This window comes from the organism of the source record quoted next, unplaced genomic scaffold (genome assembly GCF_019419815.1).
Source record: "Pyrus x bretschneideri cultivar Hongxiangsu unplaced genomic scaffold, Pyrus_bretschneideri_v1 Contig6, whole genome shotgun sequence".
Classification (NCBI taxonomy): Eukaryota; Viridiplantae; Streptophyta; class Magnoliopsida; order Rosales; family Rosaceae; genus Pyrus; species Pyrus x bretschneideri.
The window spans coordinates 1278679-1296691 of record NW_025999798.1 but is presented as its reverse complement, the minus strand read 5'-3'; the positions used below and the strand labels follow the sequence as shown (position 1 = coordinate 1296691).

Below are 18013 nucleotides of genomic sequence, written 5' to 3'. Positions count from 1 at the left end.
GGCTAAAACGAGCCCTCTGGCCCTCGGTTGGAGACGGAGGCAAATATGGCCCTGTACTGTTCATTAAAATATTAATATCTTGGAGAATCTTAGAGGGCCAGAGGGCTAAAACAAGCCCTCTGCCCAGCCCTCGGTTGGAGATGACCTTAGTTGCACGAGAGAATCTCACAACCAAAGCCGGAAGGGTCTGGTCTGGTAATAAGTGGGGGAATTGGTTGCTCTGGTGTGGTAACAAGTGGGGGAACTGGTAACTTTGCTAAGGTTCAAAGAAGACATGGGAATCTCGTGGGGATCTCGTGGGGCGTCCAATCCACATACAAAACGTATCATGGAGAAGCAGAAAGACGCAGAAGAGAGAGGGCTGCAGAGGCAGGCATGAAATTTACCAGGCATGCAAAAAATTGAAAGGAAAAGGAGACCTTGGGAAAATAGTTGTATACACGAGCAAAGAGAGGTGGAGATTCAAGTGTAAAAATGGCTTTATTTCCTGTTTGGGAAAGTGAGAGAATCGTCCCATCACAAAAAAAAAAAAAAAAAAGACGCAAATATGAATATAAACAACTTATGTCCTGGCAAGCCATTTGCCTTTTGCTATCTCCTAAATTCAATATATTCACACTGTGCACTGGTGAGTGAGGAAAGTGACATGTGATTTTAGCACTGGTCTCTTTCAGGTTTCCAACTTTGGCATTGCACCCACAAAAGAAGGAAGGGATGGCAGGACCTCTTCTCTTCGCTACTACAGTACTACTAAGCTATGCTATGTTTATTACCTTTTCAATCTTTTCTTCAATTTTTTCATTGATTCAGTTCGTTCACTTTCATTCACTTCTAACTTTTCTTTCATTCAACTCATTAAACTTCGAACTGCCTGGTTACTGGTTGGCTCCAAATTCCGATTCATATTTACTACAGGCTAGCTAGGTCGTCGTTGCACACCAAATTTATTTACCATACAATGTGAAATGTATCACCTTAGTATCTTACTTGTTACTTACTAGAAGTACATGATGTAAAGAAAGGGTCTATTTTTTTTTTTTTTTAGTACATCGATATTTTTACACTAAGGGGAGGGGGAGTTCGGCTAAGCCACACGATGGGCAACCTAATTTGGTATCGAAGTTGCCATCCACGAGATTCGAACCTACGACCTCTCACTTCCAAGTGAATAGGAATACCACCAGCCGTAGTACTGAGTAGCAAAATGGTCCATATTTGAATAAATACAACACAAACGAAACTACTTTCTCAGCTGATCTTATCTTTAACATGATGTGAAACTCATGAGATTATGGGAAAATGGAGAGATCAATCCTATGTGACTGGATTTGGATAATGGTTGGTTTTATATATACTAGCATATGGGCACACACAAAGTGTGAAATTTTTTTTTATTTTTGTTTTTGAAATAGAAGGAGAGAGGAAGAGAGTGATAGAGAATATAGGGGTGGGAAGTTTTTTTTTTTAATTTTTTATTTTTGAATTACAGATATTGTCACATCCCAGCCCGGGCGGGACCACTTCCCAGGCTCGACTCTACCGTAGCACGATATTGTCCGCTTTGGGCCACAAGCACACCCTCACGGTTTTGTTTCTGAGAACTCACACGAGAACTTCCCGATCGGTCACCCATCCTGGGAGTGCTCTAGCCCCCCTCTCGCTTAACTTCAGAGTTCCTACGGAACCCGAAGCCAGTGAGCTCCCAAAAGGCCTCGTGCTAGGTAGGGATGAGAAATACATTTAAGGATCACTCCCCTGGGCGATGTGGGATGTCACAATCCACCCCCCTTAGGGGCCCGACGTCCTCGTCGGCACACACGCGACTAGGGTTAGGCTCTGATACCAAATTGTCACATCCCAGACCGGGCAGGACCACTTCCCGGGCTCGACTCTACCGTAGCATGATATTGTCCGCTTTGGGCCACCAGCACACCCTCACGGTTTTGTTTCTGAGAACTCACACGAGAACTTCCCGATCGGTCACCCATCCTAGGAGTGCTCTAGCCCCCCCCCTCTCGCTTAACTTCAGAGTTCCTACGGAACCCGAAGCCAGTGAGCTCCCAAAAGGCCTCGTGCTAGGTAGGGATGAGAAATACATTTAAGGATCACTCCCCTGGGCGATGTGGGATGTCACAGATATTTTAGGATTACATGTAAGTGAGGCTTTGAAAAACAGCAAAATTTGGTTGTGTGAAATTACATTTATGCCCCATATTTCTTATTCATATTCTGTTTTAATTAGAAGGTTAAACTGGTAATTTCATAGGGTTTTGGTTGACAATGAGTGTTTTATTAATTAGTAGATATATATAACATTTGTCTTCACACTTTGTGTGTATGAACACATTTTTTAGAAAATGAGAAGGAGAGAGGGAGGGAGAGAGAACGGTGGGGGGGGGGGGGGGAGGGGGGGAGTGGGAGGTTTTTGCTTTTGGTTATTTTTTTTTTTTTTTAATATTAGAGATATTTTAATATCATGGGACTTCAATAAAAACAGTAAAATTTGAACCTGTAAAATTACATTTTTGCCCATCATTTTTTTTTTTATTTGTGATAGAAGATTAAGTTATCTTTTCATCCTTTTTGGTTGATAAAAATGATTTCATTAATTAATAGATATATATATATATATATATATATATAATTTGCACTATAAAATTCTCATTTTATACTCTAAATTTTTTATACTTAAAAATACAAATATGTGAGGATAAACCTAATTGTTGTTACCATGATCCCGAGACCACCACTATAGCAGGTGATGAAAGAAGACTTACTGGAGCCGCTATTGTAGTAGTTAAAAAAAAAAAAAAAGCTTCTATCACTCAAGACCTTGTGTACTTCGAACTTTTTTTTTTTTTTTTTGGTGAGCAGGAAATTCCTTTAACTACATAAAACAACAACTCCCATCTATCAAGGAGGGTTGGTTTATAACTGTTGTGTCCAGCTCCAAACGTAGTGGGTAGTACTTGCTTTCAAGCACGTTCAAATATGTCCTCAATTATAGGATGCTGTTTTACACGAATAACAACTCTAATTACTTTTGTATTTTTTTTAACATATGATATTATCTACACTAGAGGGGAGGTGAGCTTACCGTCGCAATGAGCTAGCAATAATGTGGTTCAAATTCGCCTTTGGTGAGAATCAAACCTAAGACCGTTCACTTACAAGAAATAACATTATACCATAGTACTAAGTGGCAATTTATTTTGTATTTTAAAACATAATATTTTCCTTTATCCTTATTAGTTAAGTCCAATTAGAATTCTAACAAAATACATCGGTAAGGAGTGCAAAATGAAATTTTTAGAGTGCTAATAACAGTTTATATATATGTGTGTGTGTGTGTGTGTGTGTTAGGATACGGGGACACACATCTTTGACATCCATTTTGTAGACCCATTCCCTAATGTGTTTCACAATTTGAACCGTCTATATTTGAGTATATCATTCATAGATCATTACTTAAAAAAATTAGATAAATTCAAAATCATTAATACATTTATTTGTAGTGAAGAAAATGGACGAATATGGTTATACAAAGAAACACTAAATTTAATCCAACGGTCATATAGTTTCGGATTTGGTGAAATTTTATAGACGTGATCTTTGAGGTAAGACACAAAAGATAGACGGTTGGATAGTTAAAATACATTACGGAATGACCCCCCATAAAAAAGTGTGTGAAAATATATGAAAAAAATTTGTGGACCCGAATCTGAACCCTCTATATATATATGATGTATGATCTTCATCAACTAGCTATCACTCTCTTATCGGAAAAAATTATCTATCCCCCTTTTGAAATTTTTTTCTGTTTGTTGAAAAATGTCCAATTTAATTTGAATTCCTACTAAGGCTACTATAAACCCCAAATTGAAAAAGAAAACTTCCCGTCAAGATTTTCATTTTGTGAATGGTCCTAGCTCCTATAGATGTTAATAGGCAATAGGGTATATCACAAAAAGTGGCTAAATGTTCTATTGCAAATTGTTTCTCTGGTGGTCTTGGTGGGTAACAATATTTTTGATGGGAAATGTCGTCTACTGTGGGATCCTGCACCATGCAGGGTAAATAATATATATACATATATATTATATATAATACAATCAATATCAACACCCTGCACTAATGTTTTTTTCTTTGTTATGATGATGTATAATCAAATTATATATTCATATCAATATCAAGAATCTTTATTATGTTAATTCGTCAGTCTATATGTATGCATCCATTCAAGTTTTTTTCTTTGGCTAAGGCATCAGTCAATAGATGATTAGTTGACGGCTTGAGGAAATAAAAAAGTAAAATTTGACAAATATACTGATTTTTCACTGGTAATCTTCATTAAGTTTATGTAAATTAACCACAAGATAATAGATTTGAATTTAATTAAGTGTATATAGAGTAGCAAATTGTCCTAAGTAGCTTGACTAATCTCTCAAGTCTACAACGAGTAATTGAACTTAAACTGAAAGTATGAAGACAATAAACGGGATACCAAAATCTCTGCCATAGATTTGAAGTTTTGAACATCACCACTATTTTGTTAAAAGAATCAAACAACAAGACAAAGAAGGAAAAATCGATTAGAAACTCAAATTATTAATTATTCACTAAATAAGAAAGAAGAACACTACATATTTGTCGCTCCATAACTCAATTTGTCTGTATCTTGACATACTTAATTATATATTTTGAGTTACAAGGGCTGTGTTTATAAAGACCTAATTCTAAAAACAAACAAGAAATATAAAAATAGGGAAAGAATCATAGTCCTTACCTCACTAGAAAACCATAATACTCTAACATAATACATAATACATAAATACGTACTAGGATAATGCTTGTGACCGACCGCGTGCCCATGGAACTTAATTATGTGTCCCCCACTTATAATTAACAAACTTTTACTGTCTGAACATCATAATCGGAATCGTTCATTATCGTTATCATTTCTAAATATCATATTTGTAAAAAGTCATTCAATTTCGAGGTTGCTTAATCATTCATACGTGTTAAACCAATCAATGATTTTAGTAACAATTAGCATTCTCATGATGAATGGTCAATTTGTTTAGTGGCTAAAATGTCTCCAAATTGAATAATCATAAGTGGAAGAACAAATAAGTCCGTGAAAGGACAAAAGCATTATCCTACCAAAAATACTCTAGCTTAAAAAGAAACCAAATTGCTAGTTAGTTTTTTTCCAACCAAATTTACTTGGGAAGAAGGTAAAAGAAAATTGGAGCATAAATGGGATCTTTTCTCGAGAAAATGGCGAGATGTTGAGTCAATGTCTTTTTAGCAAAGTTTGTGGTTCGTACTTACGTCTAACTGAGTTCTGCATTGCAATTAAGTGCAGCTAGCAGAAGTACGATGTTGATGACTAGTAACTTTAGATTTCCTTTTGACGCTATCCACCTAGCCACTTGTCCTAATCTATAAGTGCCTCCTACTCAGCCCTTCATATCATCACAAACCCCAAACTTTCATCTTACAACCTCATCTACTTCTTCTTCTTCTTCATCTTCGAACTGTAGCCTTTTCTTTTTCTTTCCAACATGAGCATGGAAGAGAAAGTTACCATGGACTTCATTAATCAGCCATCTGAGAACCTTTGCTATGTTCGGTGCAACTTCTGCAACACTGTCCTTGCGGTAATCAAACCTCTGTGTGTGTGTGTATATGTATATGCATGATATATATAGGTTGTGCACCTTTATATATATGTTGACGAACTCCAATTAAAATAAAACCCACATTCTCTCTCTATCAATAAGTATCACTTACAGAATCATGCCCTAACATTATTTACTTTTCTCTCTTCTCTAATCTGCCAGCTGCTGTTTATTGTTTGTAAATATATATATATATAGTTTTGGAAAGAAAAATAAACTTGTTTTTAACTAATTAATTGGATGTTTCTCTAGGTTGGGCTTCCATGCAAAAGGTTGATGGACACAATAACTGTGAAATGTGGCCATTGCAGTAACCTTTCCTTTCTCAGCACCAGATCCCCACTCGAAGGTCAATGCCTTCCTGATCACCCCACCTCCTTGACTCTTCAGGTAAATATTACTAATTACTCTGCTAGCTAGTTTCTCTCGATCATATATACACATAAAACCATAGATGGTAGTCACATCCGTTGACATATACATAATCAGTACTATATATATGTATACATTTATGCCACAATATGTGAACGCCAAACCTGCGTTGGGGTAAAAGTTTTCTTATACATATGTATGATATGTTCCTGGCTAGTGATATATCTCTCTAGGGTTTTCCTACGGTATAGTATAAACCCTAGTGATATATATATATATATATATCTATGCATAAGAAACCAGAAGAAATTAATTAAGAAACCATATCTCTATTTGTGTGTGTTGCTAACTAAGGAAAGTGATCAATATCTGAATGAGAAGCAGGCGGGCTGTTGCAATGACTTCAGGAAGGGCCAATCCTCCTCATCATCGTTGTCACCTGTATCAAGCAACCCACCATCCCCCAAAGCACCCTTTGTTGTCAAACGTACGTACAAGTTTACAACCACATTTCACGAGGCTTAATTAGTCAATCCCTTAATTTAATGATAGCTAGATTTAAATATAATTAAACGAGTTGTTACTCTTCTATGGATTTATGGTCAATCTGCTTATAAATTACATGTCGATATGTTTTTGGTTTTACAGCACCTGAGAAGAAACACAGACTTCCATCTGCTTACAATCGGTTCATGAAGTAAGGAGATCCATGCTAAGCCATCTTGATTAATTAAATATTATATTGTGCTGTTAATTTACATTTTTTGTTCTTTCACATTGACATTTTGAAGTAACCTCGAGGGAGGCTTTATTCGTGAATCAAAGATGCATGTAAAGCGTGAAATTAATCATTAAGCATCATACATGTCACCATAATCGAAAACTCTAAGAAAATTATGCAGATCGATATCACAAATAACCAAATTAATGCATCGCTCTTTGTGTTTTTGATAGAGATGAGATCAAGCGAATCAAAGCAGCCAACCCAGAGGTTCCACATCGTGAGGCTTTTAGTGCTGCCGCAAAAAATGTAAGGTTCCCTTTTTCTGCTGTCTAGGGTTTCAAACTTTCAAGTACAAATATATATAGATTTTTGCCAAAAGTCGTGTTTATAATTTAAAAAATATCCTAACTTTGCTGTATCAATATATAATCTTGTATTATAGTGGGCTAGGTGCATTCCCAGTCAGTCGTCTGCAGGATCAGGTTCTGGGAGCTGCAGCAACAACAACGTAAGTGACAATACCTTGCTTTTCTGTTTATATTTTGAATATTGTTCATCTTAGATTTTTTTTTCACTTTCTATTTTTTGTGGCATGAAGAAAGTTGGGTTTAATTTGCCTCTCTGATTGATGCTTTCAAGGGCTCGGATTTTGCAGGAATGAACATGCTAGCTACGTGCTGCCAAAACCCTAAAACGCCACGACTACATGGGTATCATGGAGATCTTAAATAACCATATCCGCAGCTGCTTCCTACCTACTTCATCCCTCATTAGCAGTTCAGCGTGCGTGCAATTAATTAAGTACTCTCGTTTAGTTCGTGTTTAGAACTTTGACCCTCCTTACTTTTCGTTTCTTTTGTTCATGAACTTAATTTCCGTGCTAAGAGTACTTTGATTGGTGTTTGGTAATTTGTATTGAATTAGAATGACTGATCAGTGTTCTAATTTTGTATTATTTGATGCTTTTATTAATTTAACGTTTTGAGTTTCACCATTAGTTTCTCATTTTATATATAGCTTTTTCAAATCTCTTGTAATATTTTCATGAAACCCTAGCTAATACCAAATCCTAGAAAAGATATGTTATGTGCAAGACCGATGAATTATTTTCTTATAATTATTCTGTTATACAACAATTATCGTTCATAAGATTTCAGCTCATAACCTTCTTATTCGAAAGTATTGAGAAACAAGTGTAATTAAAAGTGCTTTTGTGAGAGTAAAAGCACTTCCTTAATGAGTACAAGTACTTTTCTTTTTAAATTGATCGTTGGCAAAAAGGCCTGATCACCATTTACAGATTGGTTATAGTGGGCTTTTCGATAGCTTCAACTCAATCTCCTGAGCAGGCAGGGATTCTTGTACTTCGGCTTTCTTTTGGATTCAAAATAACTTATATCAACTAGAGATTAGATATTTGACCTTTAAACATCCCTCAAAATATAAAACAATGTTTACACTGCAAGGTTCGATTAATTAAAAAGAGTTCATCGAAGTGGCTTTAAACGGAAAGGGATCCTCTCCGGATCCCTTCTTCTTAATTCATCAAATCAGGAAATCTGTGTCATTGAAATTTGATCGAACGGCTACAAACAAGACCCACTTTAAAAGTTATAATAACTTCATCCATTAACTCAATTTTTAATAGCACAAATTTCCTAATTTGATGGATTATGAGGAAATGATTTGACGCTTTAAACCACGTCATTCCTGATGTCAAATGCTTGCTACAACATTGATATGACATTTGGATTAGGTGCTTGATTTGACAGGTGCAGACAAACATGCACACGAATCTTCCTCCTCAATCTAAAGATTAATGATTTAATCATGTCCAATGCAAAGACAAAGCCCTTCATACTTTTATCTCCAAGTTGTACATATGGATTATATATACACATAAATTGCTGCATAAAATAAGCAGGCTCATAGTGGCGTCTGATGGCAGCAGTATTTTGTAACTTTCAAGGATGATTGCATTCCAAATCTCATGATTGATGCATAAATATAATTAATTAAAAGTAGTGATTAGGCAATAGTGAGCACTAATTGTTGGTGGGTTTCAAGTCTTCAACTTTGAAAGGCGGATATGAGCGTCGGCCATTCCCACCTTTTTGGCTTTAATTGGAAGTGATCAAGGTTCACTGGAAAACATCAATAGTGGAGTTCTTTTTTTAAATTTCCCTTTCACTTCTGTGATCACAAATTCTAGGGTTTTGGGATAATGTAAAAAAGTAGAACTATAGTGGACATCAAAATGATCATTCAATTCACCAAAACATTCATGCATGCTGCTGCAGCAGAACTGTATTGACTAATCAACTTTTAAACAATAAAACTAATTGAATATCAGTAGTGTACATATAGTGAATTTTCAAGTTTAGTACATGAATAACACAAAACGAGTGACGTAGAGCATGTGTGGTCGTTGAACTTTAAGCGTGAGATAACTTACTCTGATACTATGAAGAAAATTGAGATTGCACCTAGGGATAGCAAATCTAACTGTTAAACCCGATAACCATGAATAACCGGCCGAATTGATTGGATTTGGTATGAAAATTTAGATATATTTTGAATATGGGGAAAAACCGTGAATTTATTATTTGGCTATGGTTTTGGATATGGTTATAGAAGTTCCCAATCTGTATCTGTCCCTGAATTCCACCTGAATAATATATAATATAATAAATGTATGTATATTCATTATTTATTGAATCCATAGAATAGAAAAGTTGCATTGTGTGAGTTGCATTTTGTGAGAAAGTTCAAAATTTTTGAGTCAAAATCAATGAGAATTCAATGGTACTTAAGAAAAATATCAAAGTTAGCCAACATCATCAATGTTTAACTTTAATTTTTATACTCCACAAGGTCCGTTCATTGAATCATTTAATTATATATCAAATATTTAATAACGAAATTAATATTTACTAAATTATAATGCGTCAACTAAACTATTAGATTTTTTGTATTGACGAGATGGATTAATTGTTATCCGATGAGAAATCCGTTATCCAGTAGGTATGGTTATGGATACTTAATTTGCAGTTATGAATATGGTTAATTTTTTTGGTTATGGGGATGGATATAGCGTTTGCGTCCTCAAACCGAACTATTGACATCCCTAGTTGCATCATAAAGCTAATTAGCAATATCTTAAGCACATGCAAAGTCTTTTGTTTTCCTAATGTGTGATTCATAATTTCAACACCAACAATAAAGAAGTTAATCAACTTGAGATTAAGATTCACTTAAGTCACCAAGTCATCGTGTAGCAATGTCTACTAGATGGATAGTGCACTTTTTAAACACGTGACAATATTTATTAGACGGTGACGCAACTGAGACTGCATCTTAGTTGCATGAAAGAACCTCACCTTTTGTCACACCCAAAAAAAAAAAAAAAAAAAATCTTACCTTGATAAGGGTAATTCTTTTTGTGTAACTAGATTATACCCCCATTTCACAGAGAGATTTTTTCAGTGTGACCAGAACACAGGGTGGTACACCACGTGTCTCTATACAAATGATGTGATATGTGTGTTAAATGATTAATAACTTAAAAAATAAAATTTCCCACCACTTGCATAAAAACACCTGCCGTATCCCCATGTTCCCGTCACAATAAAAAATTTCTCCATTTCATATTAAGTGATCAAGGGGATACTAATGTGCGATTATATCCCGGTTGCAGCTGAGAATTGTCGTTGGACAGGCATGATATCTTCCAAAACATCAATCATGCTTATCCATATGGCCCAAGAGCAAGAGCACGTGTACTTTGAACACCATCCCAGAAAATTGAACCAATACCAATGATAGTGTAATTTAATATCTTAAATCATTTGATTACCATAAAGTTTGCAGATAACTAACGTAACACAAAGGTGTCTACAGCAATTTACAAAAAATCCGGCTTACAGAGCTTTTACCACATAAAAACTAGATAGCTATATTTTCGTTTCGGAATAGAGTGTTACTGCCAATGGTATCTAAAGTTTCTACCAGCCTCTGTATGGAAATGTTGGAATTCTGCTGAAGATCCAAACTGCCTCCAGCCTCCAGCAACCTGCACAATCGCGAACACCGTTTTTAATCAAATCCGCTCGAATATCCTGTGCATAAAGTTATATAAACGCGGAGATATAGCCAGCAATTTCATGGTTTTTATTTCATCCCTAATATATGCAACAGTTATCTCCATTAAGCTGCTACTCGCTTTCCGATGACCTTTTCAAGCTGGGAATGCACTCCCACTTTCACAGGGTGTGATAAAAGAAACAAGGACAGATTTTAATTAGTGGAAACACTCACATAATCACATTGTTGCTTGCACGCCCGTCGGGAAACAGTAGAATTCTCCATTTTCCTGCTTTACTTGAAAAAAGTCTCTCTCATGCTCTACTCTTTGAAGGTGTGATGACAATTGCCGCAAATCAAAAGTTCGTTCAGGAGAAACACAATACTTGTCACTTAAGCAATCTGACACATGCAAAGCCCTGTCTGTGTGAAGTTGGAAGTCAGCAGCATACCTAGAATCAGAAATTTTGATTGATTCCATATGGTCGGCTCCCATAGATTTCATACTAAACGGGTAGGACCTGTTTCGTCCACAATTTTCCATGGAGTTTACCCTCGAAGTCTTTTCATTAAGTTGACCAAAACTGCGATGGGCACTTTGATTTGTCAGGGGGCTAGGCACTTGAACTCCAGCTGAATTGCTTGATAAGTTATGCGATTGAGCTGACAGAAGAGAGTGAGCACAGCTCGAGTATGCAGTCTCAAATGCTTTCTCAGCGGTTGATGCTGTATCAAAGACAGAGTATTCATTTCCTGACGAGGGACTTCCCAGAGCATGCTGTTCTCCAAGGCCAGGCAGATGGCAGAATGATTTTGGAATAAACTGCCTGTTTGGTATAGGTGTTACAGACTGGCCGTAGGTTGACCTGTCTTCAGATTTGACACGTCCATATAGGTTAGCTTCTTCATATTCTGGATACTGAATGCAGCCATCTGGAAGTATATCCGAAAAAACAAAGGGTGTTCCCTTTGAAAAGGAAGTTCCCATATACCCGTTTCCTGCAAATACGACATAAAAGCTAAATGTAAAAAACATAGTTCATGAAGTAATCCTATCATGGAATTAGATCTACAGATCACATATTACTTTGAGTGTTTTACGATGGGAAGTGTTATTGGCACTCCAAAAATCTCATTCTACACTCCTCACAAGTGTATTTTTCTTTCCTAATATAGAAAATTTGCAGTGTAGAATGAGATTTTTGGAGTGCCAATAACAATTCCCTTTACAATAGATAATTTTATAAATGATTCCTTTACCATGAATGTGGCATGAATGTGGATTCTTAAGACAGAAAACATATATTCACCTGAATAACAAGTGCCTTTTGTTTGTTCTTACCGAATGTTTTAGGAACGATACTGTTTGCACACGCCTTAATCCTTAATGCCAATTAGTGCGTGCTTAGTGGATTCTAAGTGGGTTTGTATTGCTTCTCTTCCAAAATAAACTTCACAAAAATCTGGGGACAGAAAGAACTGAGAGAACCTCTGTGGATGGCTGATGTGGCCACACCCTTTTAGCCTTGATAGCTCAAAAGTTGGTTTTTTAAAATAGCATATTATAGGTAAAGACATGGCCTGGTCGAAAGATGGAAACATAGTGGGAGAAAAGAATAGCACAAAAGTTATCTTCTCTTATCTCTAAATTCTAGCCACAGACATGCTCAGACATGAAGGTTGTTCCATCACAATTTTTATCAAAATATATGCATTAAACATGGTTCTAGAATCTTGCAATCTTAGGAAAATTCTAAAGCTCTTTAGTCCCCTTCTAACAAAAGTAATACGGATCATTTTCCAGTTCTTTTTCCTTCTTACCGAAAATTGTATCGGTAAAAAATTTGTCAAAGTTCTAGCTTCGGAAGCATTGTGGCCGATTTATAGTAGAACAGAGTATATTTTAAAAGAAAATGTAAATTCAGGTGGGTTAGTGTGAGGCGTTTCACAAGCAGATTGAATATATGGGGGTGTTATACCTTCGCATGACCGAATCAACTTATGCGGTTTACAATCGAGGGTATCTAGTTGAGGCTTCCTTCGGCGAAGGTTGTGGCCAGCTAGGCGTCTACGACAACTGCGCTTCACAGCATCAAATTCAGCAAGAAGATGAAACCTAATCACAGAAAAATGACATTGTTCATATTTCAAACCTCTTGTAACAATTAAGCACTTTGGTATTCAATGCCACATGACTCACATGTATATAAAAACCATGTCAAAGTTGAAGAAGTAGATAAACTTGCAACTTTCTACAGCCCAAAACCTCATTTAGTTCATATCACTCGGAATCTTAGATAACTAGAGGTTAGAGAGATTCCTATTTGGACTGGGAGAAGATCATATTACTGTCCAATCAATGTCTTAGGATGTATTTGAGTATGAATGACTAAGGCATTAGAAAAAGAAAAAGAAAAAGCATGGAATCTCAAGATCGAGGTTGAAGCTGAAGTTGAATCGAAAAGAAGAGGAAATTTGTATCTCTTCGATTTTCAACTGTCAGATGGCGTGTCTGGGAATCGATCCCTCACCATGCACATGAGATCCTACTATGTGCCAAATCCTAAGAGCAATACTGTGGTGGAATGGTGAATCTGCAACATAATTTTCCTCTACTCTTTTTCACATTTCATATATACTTCTTGTCATTTTTTAATCCTCATAAAGCATAGTCAACAAATAAATTCATTACATAACCTCGAAAATAAACAATTGGGACTCGTTGGTTTATTCGGGTACAAAATTATGAAACGAACTAATACTAATCTTCCTATGATATATGCCAAGATAAGTTACTATAAACACATAAGAACAAGCAAAGTAAAAGTGAATGCAAAAGCAAATTTCAAAAAAAAACAAAAACAAAAACAGAACCAAACCTGCTGCACTGCTGGCAAAACCGCTGTTCGATTCCATTAACAATCACTATGGCAGTCTTGGAGTGAGGATCACAAACCCTATGCCTCTTGTGGTAATCCTTTGAAAAGGTAAGATCCATGTTACAACCATGGACTTGGCAGGTTGGAGCATGATAGTATGAACTCCTCATGCCATTGCCAGCTCTTTTCGACCTCTCTCTAGAAATCGAATGCTGACTGTTCTGCCCACCTCTGCTATCAGCAAACCCCCCTAGCTTCAAAGCAATCATTGATGAATCCATGCTATTAGATTCAGTCATAGGGCTCGAAAACTTCGACCCAGATTCCCCATCACCAAAAGATGAACTTGAACTAATCAAACAACAAGGTGAAGCTACAGAATTATAACTAGAACCATTACCCATCACACCATTCAAGATTTCCACTCCTTGGTTAATATCAGGGAATCCCAAATCCATGAACCCCATGCTATCAACTGATTCCTTACCAAAATTAAAGCAAGTTTTGTTATCCAATTCTAGCAATGATTTCCTAGTACTCCTTGAAAATGCATCAGTTGGCATATCCATTTCTTCCGTAAACAAAAACCCTTTCCCTTCTGAACCAAAACTCCAAGACTCCATAAGTAGAAGCAGAATCTAATTCAAGCAGTATCTGCAGTAATGTTAATTGATTCCTACCAAAATTCACAGAAGCAAAGGGTAAATTTATATTTCCAAATAAATCACAGGGAATGGGAAATGCAAGCAAATAATATCAATAACAATCAAAGCAATAGCATCAATTAATCAAACATATCTAGAAATCCCCAAAAACCCACAAACAAAATTCTGCATGGAATTAATCAAACCCATCAAGCAAAAAGATGAAACCATTGCTTCACTGACTAAGCAGTCCCAAAACTAGAAAAGAAAAATCATGCTCTTTTGGCTGCAGAGCAATCGGATGAACAAAGTAGAAAAAGGGAAAGTTTTTTATTTTAATGTGATACAAAAAGAAAGTTTAATGCTTCAAAAACAGTGAGCACAGGAAAATGTATAGCTTAGCTCCAGAGTTTCCCTCCATCGATTTTCTCAGCAACCAAACAGAGCCTCAAAACTCAAACCAAAATATACCCAGATTACAGAATCACATATTCCACCGACTTTCACATTTGAAATCACAGAAAGAAAATGAAATGTGTTCCAAGCTCAAATTTTTCTGTGAAAAAACTTGGAGGAAAAGAAGCAGTGAAAAGATCATATTTTTTTTTCTATTTTTTTTAGGAAGCAGAGAAAATAATACAGAACATCCATTTCAAGAAACAACTTAAAACCCATTTCACGTATGTGGGTTTTCGATGCTACAAAACTATATATGGTAAACAAAATGGCTGTTCAAAGATTCCCAACAAAATTTCTGCCCTTTTTCCAACATTTTCTCGGGAACCAAACAGAATATAAAATGGAAAAAGACAGCTGAAAAAGATGGTTTTTGCATACCAGATGAAACCAACAATGAAGGCCGGAGCGAGCGTGGAAGGAGAGAGAGAGAGAGAGAGGAGAGAGAGGAGAGAGAGCAATTCTCAGGTTTTGGTGAGGTCGAAGCAGATACACTGTGACTGCGAGTCAACAAGATTTTCCACGACCATATGCCTCGGGGTCTTTTGTAGCTTTTGAGAAATTATGAAATTCCGTTTTAGTACACCTTTTTGCATTTAATTACAGGGACAAAGCGGAGGATTAGCTCCGTTGTTCCTTTCCCTCCATACAAATGGGGTTAAACTTAACTAAGGGAATCGATTCGTTTAATTGTGCGTCCACTACATTCTGTGTGTTTGAATTTTGACTTGTGTTTGTATCCAATTGTACTTTTTGAATGTTATTTTGTGAAATCTGTAAACAATCAACCAATCAATAGTCCAAATTAATAATAATTTGTTGAAGCCTGTTTGCTCAGTGTTCAGAGCGGAGATTGTCCAAAGGCCTCTGTCCTCTCATCTTTTGGATAGATACAAGGGGCGCCATATCTTTTGGTTTGTTATGTTTTATTTACAAGTTTATTTTTACAACTGATTCGCATGCAACAAAATTATACTACTTTAAAATTCTAATCATGTACAATAAAATTACGTAACTACAAAAAAATATCAACAATCTAATATTGAACTCACTACAATGCATATCAACTTTAAACTCGAATCTCAACAACTACAAGTGATGGAGACAACAAAGGATATATAAATCCAGACGTTATTGGCAAATGCTAAGGGATGTGACCCTATTACGAGTTATAATTTAGAACAGATGTAACATATTTGTTGGCATGTGGGGATGTGGCCCATTTCATATATGAATTGGTGAACAATTTGATGGGGCACTTTCTGACATGGCCAAGCATGCCTCTCTATTTCTCTGCAATTGGTGCCTCTTTGTCCGTTTCACAGTGGACATTTTGTGTGACACATTTAATGATTTTGTGTGCAACCACTCCGAAAGCCCAATTCGAAAGGTCACATATTACAGCATGATTGGACAATGGCGTCACACATTCAAATTCCTTCAATCATGCATCAAAGTTTTCTAATTAGATTGTTTAATTAAATGAGTAAACAGTAGATTTATCCTTTGAATTTTCACCAAGTTTTTTATTTCTCTCTTGATTTTTTATATTGGAAAATTAAGAATTCAAACTAATTTTTTTAGCTAATTTGTCCCCTACCGTTGGTTTTTCATATATTTCTATTAAATGAGACCATATGCACAACATGTGAAGGTAATTAAGTCATTTCACTATTAAAAATGATTAAAAAAACTGAAAATAAATAAAAAAACAAAACTTTCCCTCTATTTTTTCTCGCTAATTCCTATGCTCAATTTTATTTTTCCCTCTCATTCCTATGCATGAGAAATAACATATGGTGTTATTGTCTTCATAAGTAGCTAAGTTAGTCTTTTTCTTGAAGCATGTAGTACCATTTTTATTTTCTCTAACAAATTAATAATTTGACAAATGCTTATGGTGTTATTGTCTCCAAAGCAATGCATTAATATAAGAGACATGTTCATAATACTCATAAAAAAATGCTCAAGATAATTACATACTTTTCATAATGTCATAATCATCTCAATACAATTCCACAAAATGATCCTTAAGAAGTTGAAAAACATAGCACCCTCAACCTTACACAGCCATCAGAAATGAAAATAGGTTTAGGTATAAGATTCCAACCAAATGAAGAAGGCCATGGAAAGTGTAGTTGATCTCCACGTGTCATATGCATTTCGAGTAGAATGTTTGTGCTCTTGTTTTGAAAACTAAAACCTTATTTTGCTTGTGTTTGGTTAAGTGGAATGCTCATATTTTGTAATCGAGATTCTATGGGTTATATACCTTATGGATGGTAAAATCTCTTATGTTTTCCAACTTTTTAAGGATCATTTTGTGGAATTGTATTGAGATTATTATGACATTATGAAAAATATGTAATCATCTTGAGTATTTTTTATGAGTATTATGAACATGTTTCTGATGTTAATGCACTGCTTTGGAGACAATAACTATCTGTAACTCAAAGAGCATGTAATTTGAACCCTTTAAATTGATATAATTATAGGAATTAGCAATGTAGAATAAATAGATGTAATTATAGGAATTTTTTTTACTGTGTGGCTTACTAGTATTGATATTTACTGTGAGATTGTCCGACTGTAATGAGATAAGGATAAAAAAATATGACAAGTACCCATTCTGCCATGTGTATGCTGTGGTGGATGACGCGTGTCGCTATCAGTCTGGAAAAGCTGGAAACTGGGAGGCACGAGATGGTTATGGGAGGAGTGGACTGCTCCTGCAGCTGCAACTAGTTAGTCTTTTGGAGTTTACCGCTTTTCATTGCCTGCTTCTCAAACACCAAACGAAAGTGAACAAAACTTAGAAAATGACTAAACCTCAGGTATTTATTTTTCACTTATTATTAAATTTTGAATTTGTGTTTTTAAAATAACTCATTCGATACTTTGAAATATGTCGTAAATTCATTACACACGTCATTTGAAAACCTTCAAATTTGAATCAAATTTTTGCTATAAATTTATACAGTCAAGAGTAAAGATTATGTAGTACTCGTGAATCTTAACTGTTAGATCATAGTTATTGTAGATTTGTCTAAAAATCTAACAATTAAACGTTTTGAAGAATAGGTACTTCGGTACAATATAAAAAGTATCTAACCCAAAAAGATGCACATATAAGATGCAAAAAGTTACGTTTAATTTACATTTTCGAAAACA

The 18013-nt window shown here is 35.6% G+C and overlaps 2 protein-coding genes across 5 annotated transcripts; one reads left to right on the top strand and one right to left on the bottom strand.

The window, feature by feature from the left end:
• Positions 1-5467: 5467 nt before the first annotated feature.
• LOC103947362 (protein CRABS CLAW) lies at positions 5468-7777 on the top strand. Of its 2 annotated transcripts, none has more exons than XM_048572234.1 (7): positions 5468-5663; positions 5937-6074; positions 6441-6543; positions 6705-6753; positions 7011-7086; positions 7223-7288; positions 7436-7777. In XM_048572234.1, the coding sequence occupies exons 1-7, from the start codon at positions 5568-5570 to the stop codon at positions 7439-7441; spliced, it is 534 nt and encodes a 177-aa protein (XP_048428191.1). In that variant the 5' UTR covers positions 5468-5567; the 3' UTR covers positions 7442-7777. The 2 variants fall into 2 exon arrangements, with proteins under 2 accessions (XP_048428191.1, XP_048428190.1); XM_048572233.1 differs by having other exon boundaries at positions 5469-5663; positions 6438-6543.
• A 2825-nt stretch (positions 7778-10602) lies between these two features.
• Positions 10603-15367, bottom strand: LOC125471245 (squamosa promoter-binding-like protein 6). Of its 3 annotated transcripts, none has more exons than XM_048571459.1 (5): positions 15224-15367; positions 13743-14418; positions 12843-12979; positions 11098-11862; positions 10603-10852 (listed from the first exon to the last, which is right to left on the bottom strand). In XM_048571459.1, exons 2-4 carry the CDS (start codon positions 14363-14365, stop codon positions 11102-11104), a joined length of 1521 nt encoding a protein of 506 aa, XP_048427416.1. In that variant the 5' UTR covers positions 14366-14418; positions 15224-15367; the 3' UTR covers positions 10603-10852; positions 11098-11101. The 3 variants fall into 3 exon arrangements, with proteins under 3 accessions (XP_048427416.1, XP_048427417.1, XP_048427418.1); XM_048571460.1 differs by having other exon boundaries at positions 13743-14396; XM_048571461.1 differs by having other exon boundaries at positions 13743-14380; positions 15224-15365.
• Between the last annotated feature and the right edge of the window lie 2646 nt (positions 15368-18013).

Bases quoted from the DNA above. Each gene is read 5' to 3' on its own strand.
- LOC103947362 (XM_048572233.1), top strand. From the start codon at position 5,568: ATGAGCATGGAAGAGAAAGTTACCATGGACTTCATTAATCAGCCATCT. The intron at 6,754-7,010 runs GTAAGGAGATCC...TGTTTTTGATAG, and splicing joins GCTTACAATCGGTTCATGAA to AGATGAGATCAAGCGAATCA. The intron at 7,087-7,222 runs GTAAGGTTCCCT...CTTGTATTATAG, and splicing joins TTAGTGCTGCCGCAAAAAAT to TGGGCTAGGTGCATTCCCAG.
- LOC125471245 (XM_048571459.1), bottom strand. From the start codon at position 14,365: ATGGAGTCTTGGAGTTTTGGTTCAGAAGGGAAAGGGTTTTTGTTTACG. The intron at 12,980-13,742 runs GTTTGGTTCTGT...TTCTGTGATTAG, and splicing joins TTTTGCCAGCAGTGCAGCAG to GTTTCATCTTCTTGCTGAAT. The intron at 11,863-12,842 runs GTATAACACCCC...TCGTATTTGCAG, and splicing joins GTTGATTCGGTCATGCGAAG to GAAACGGGTATATGGGAACT.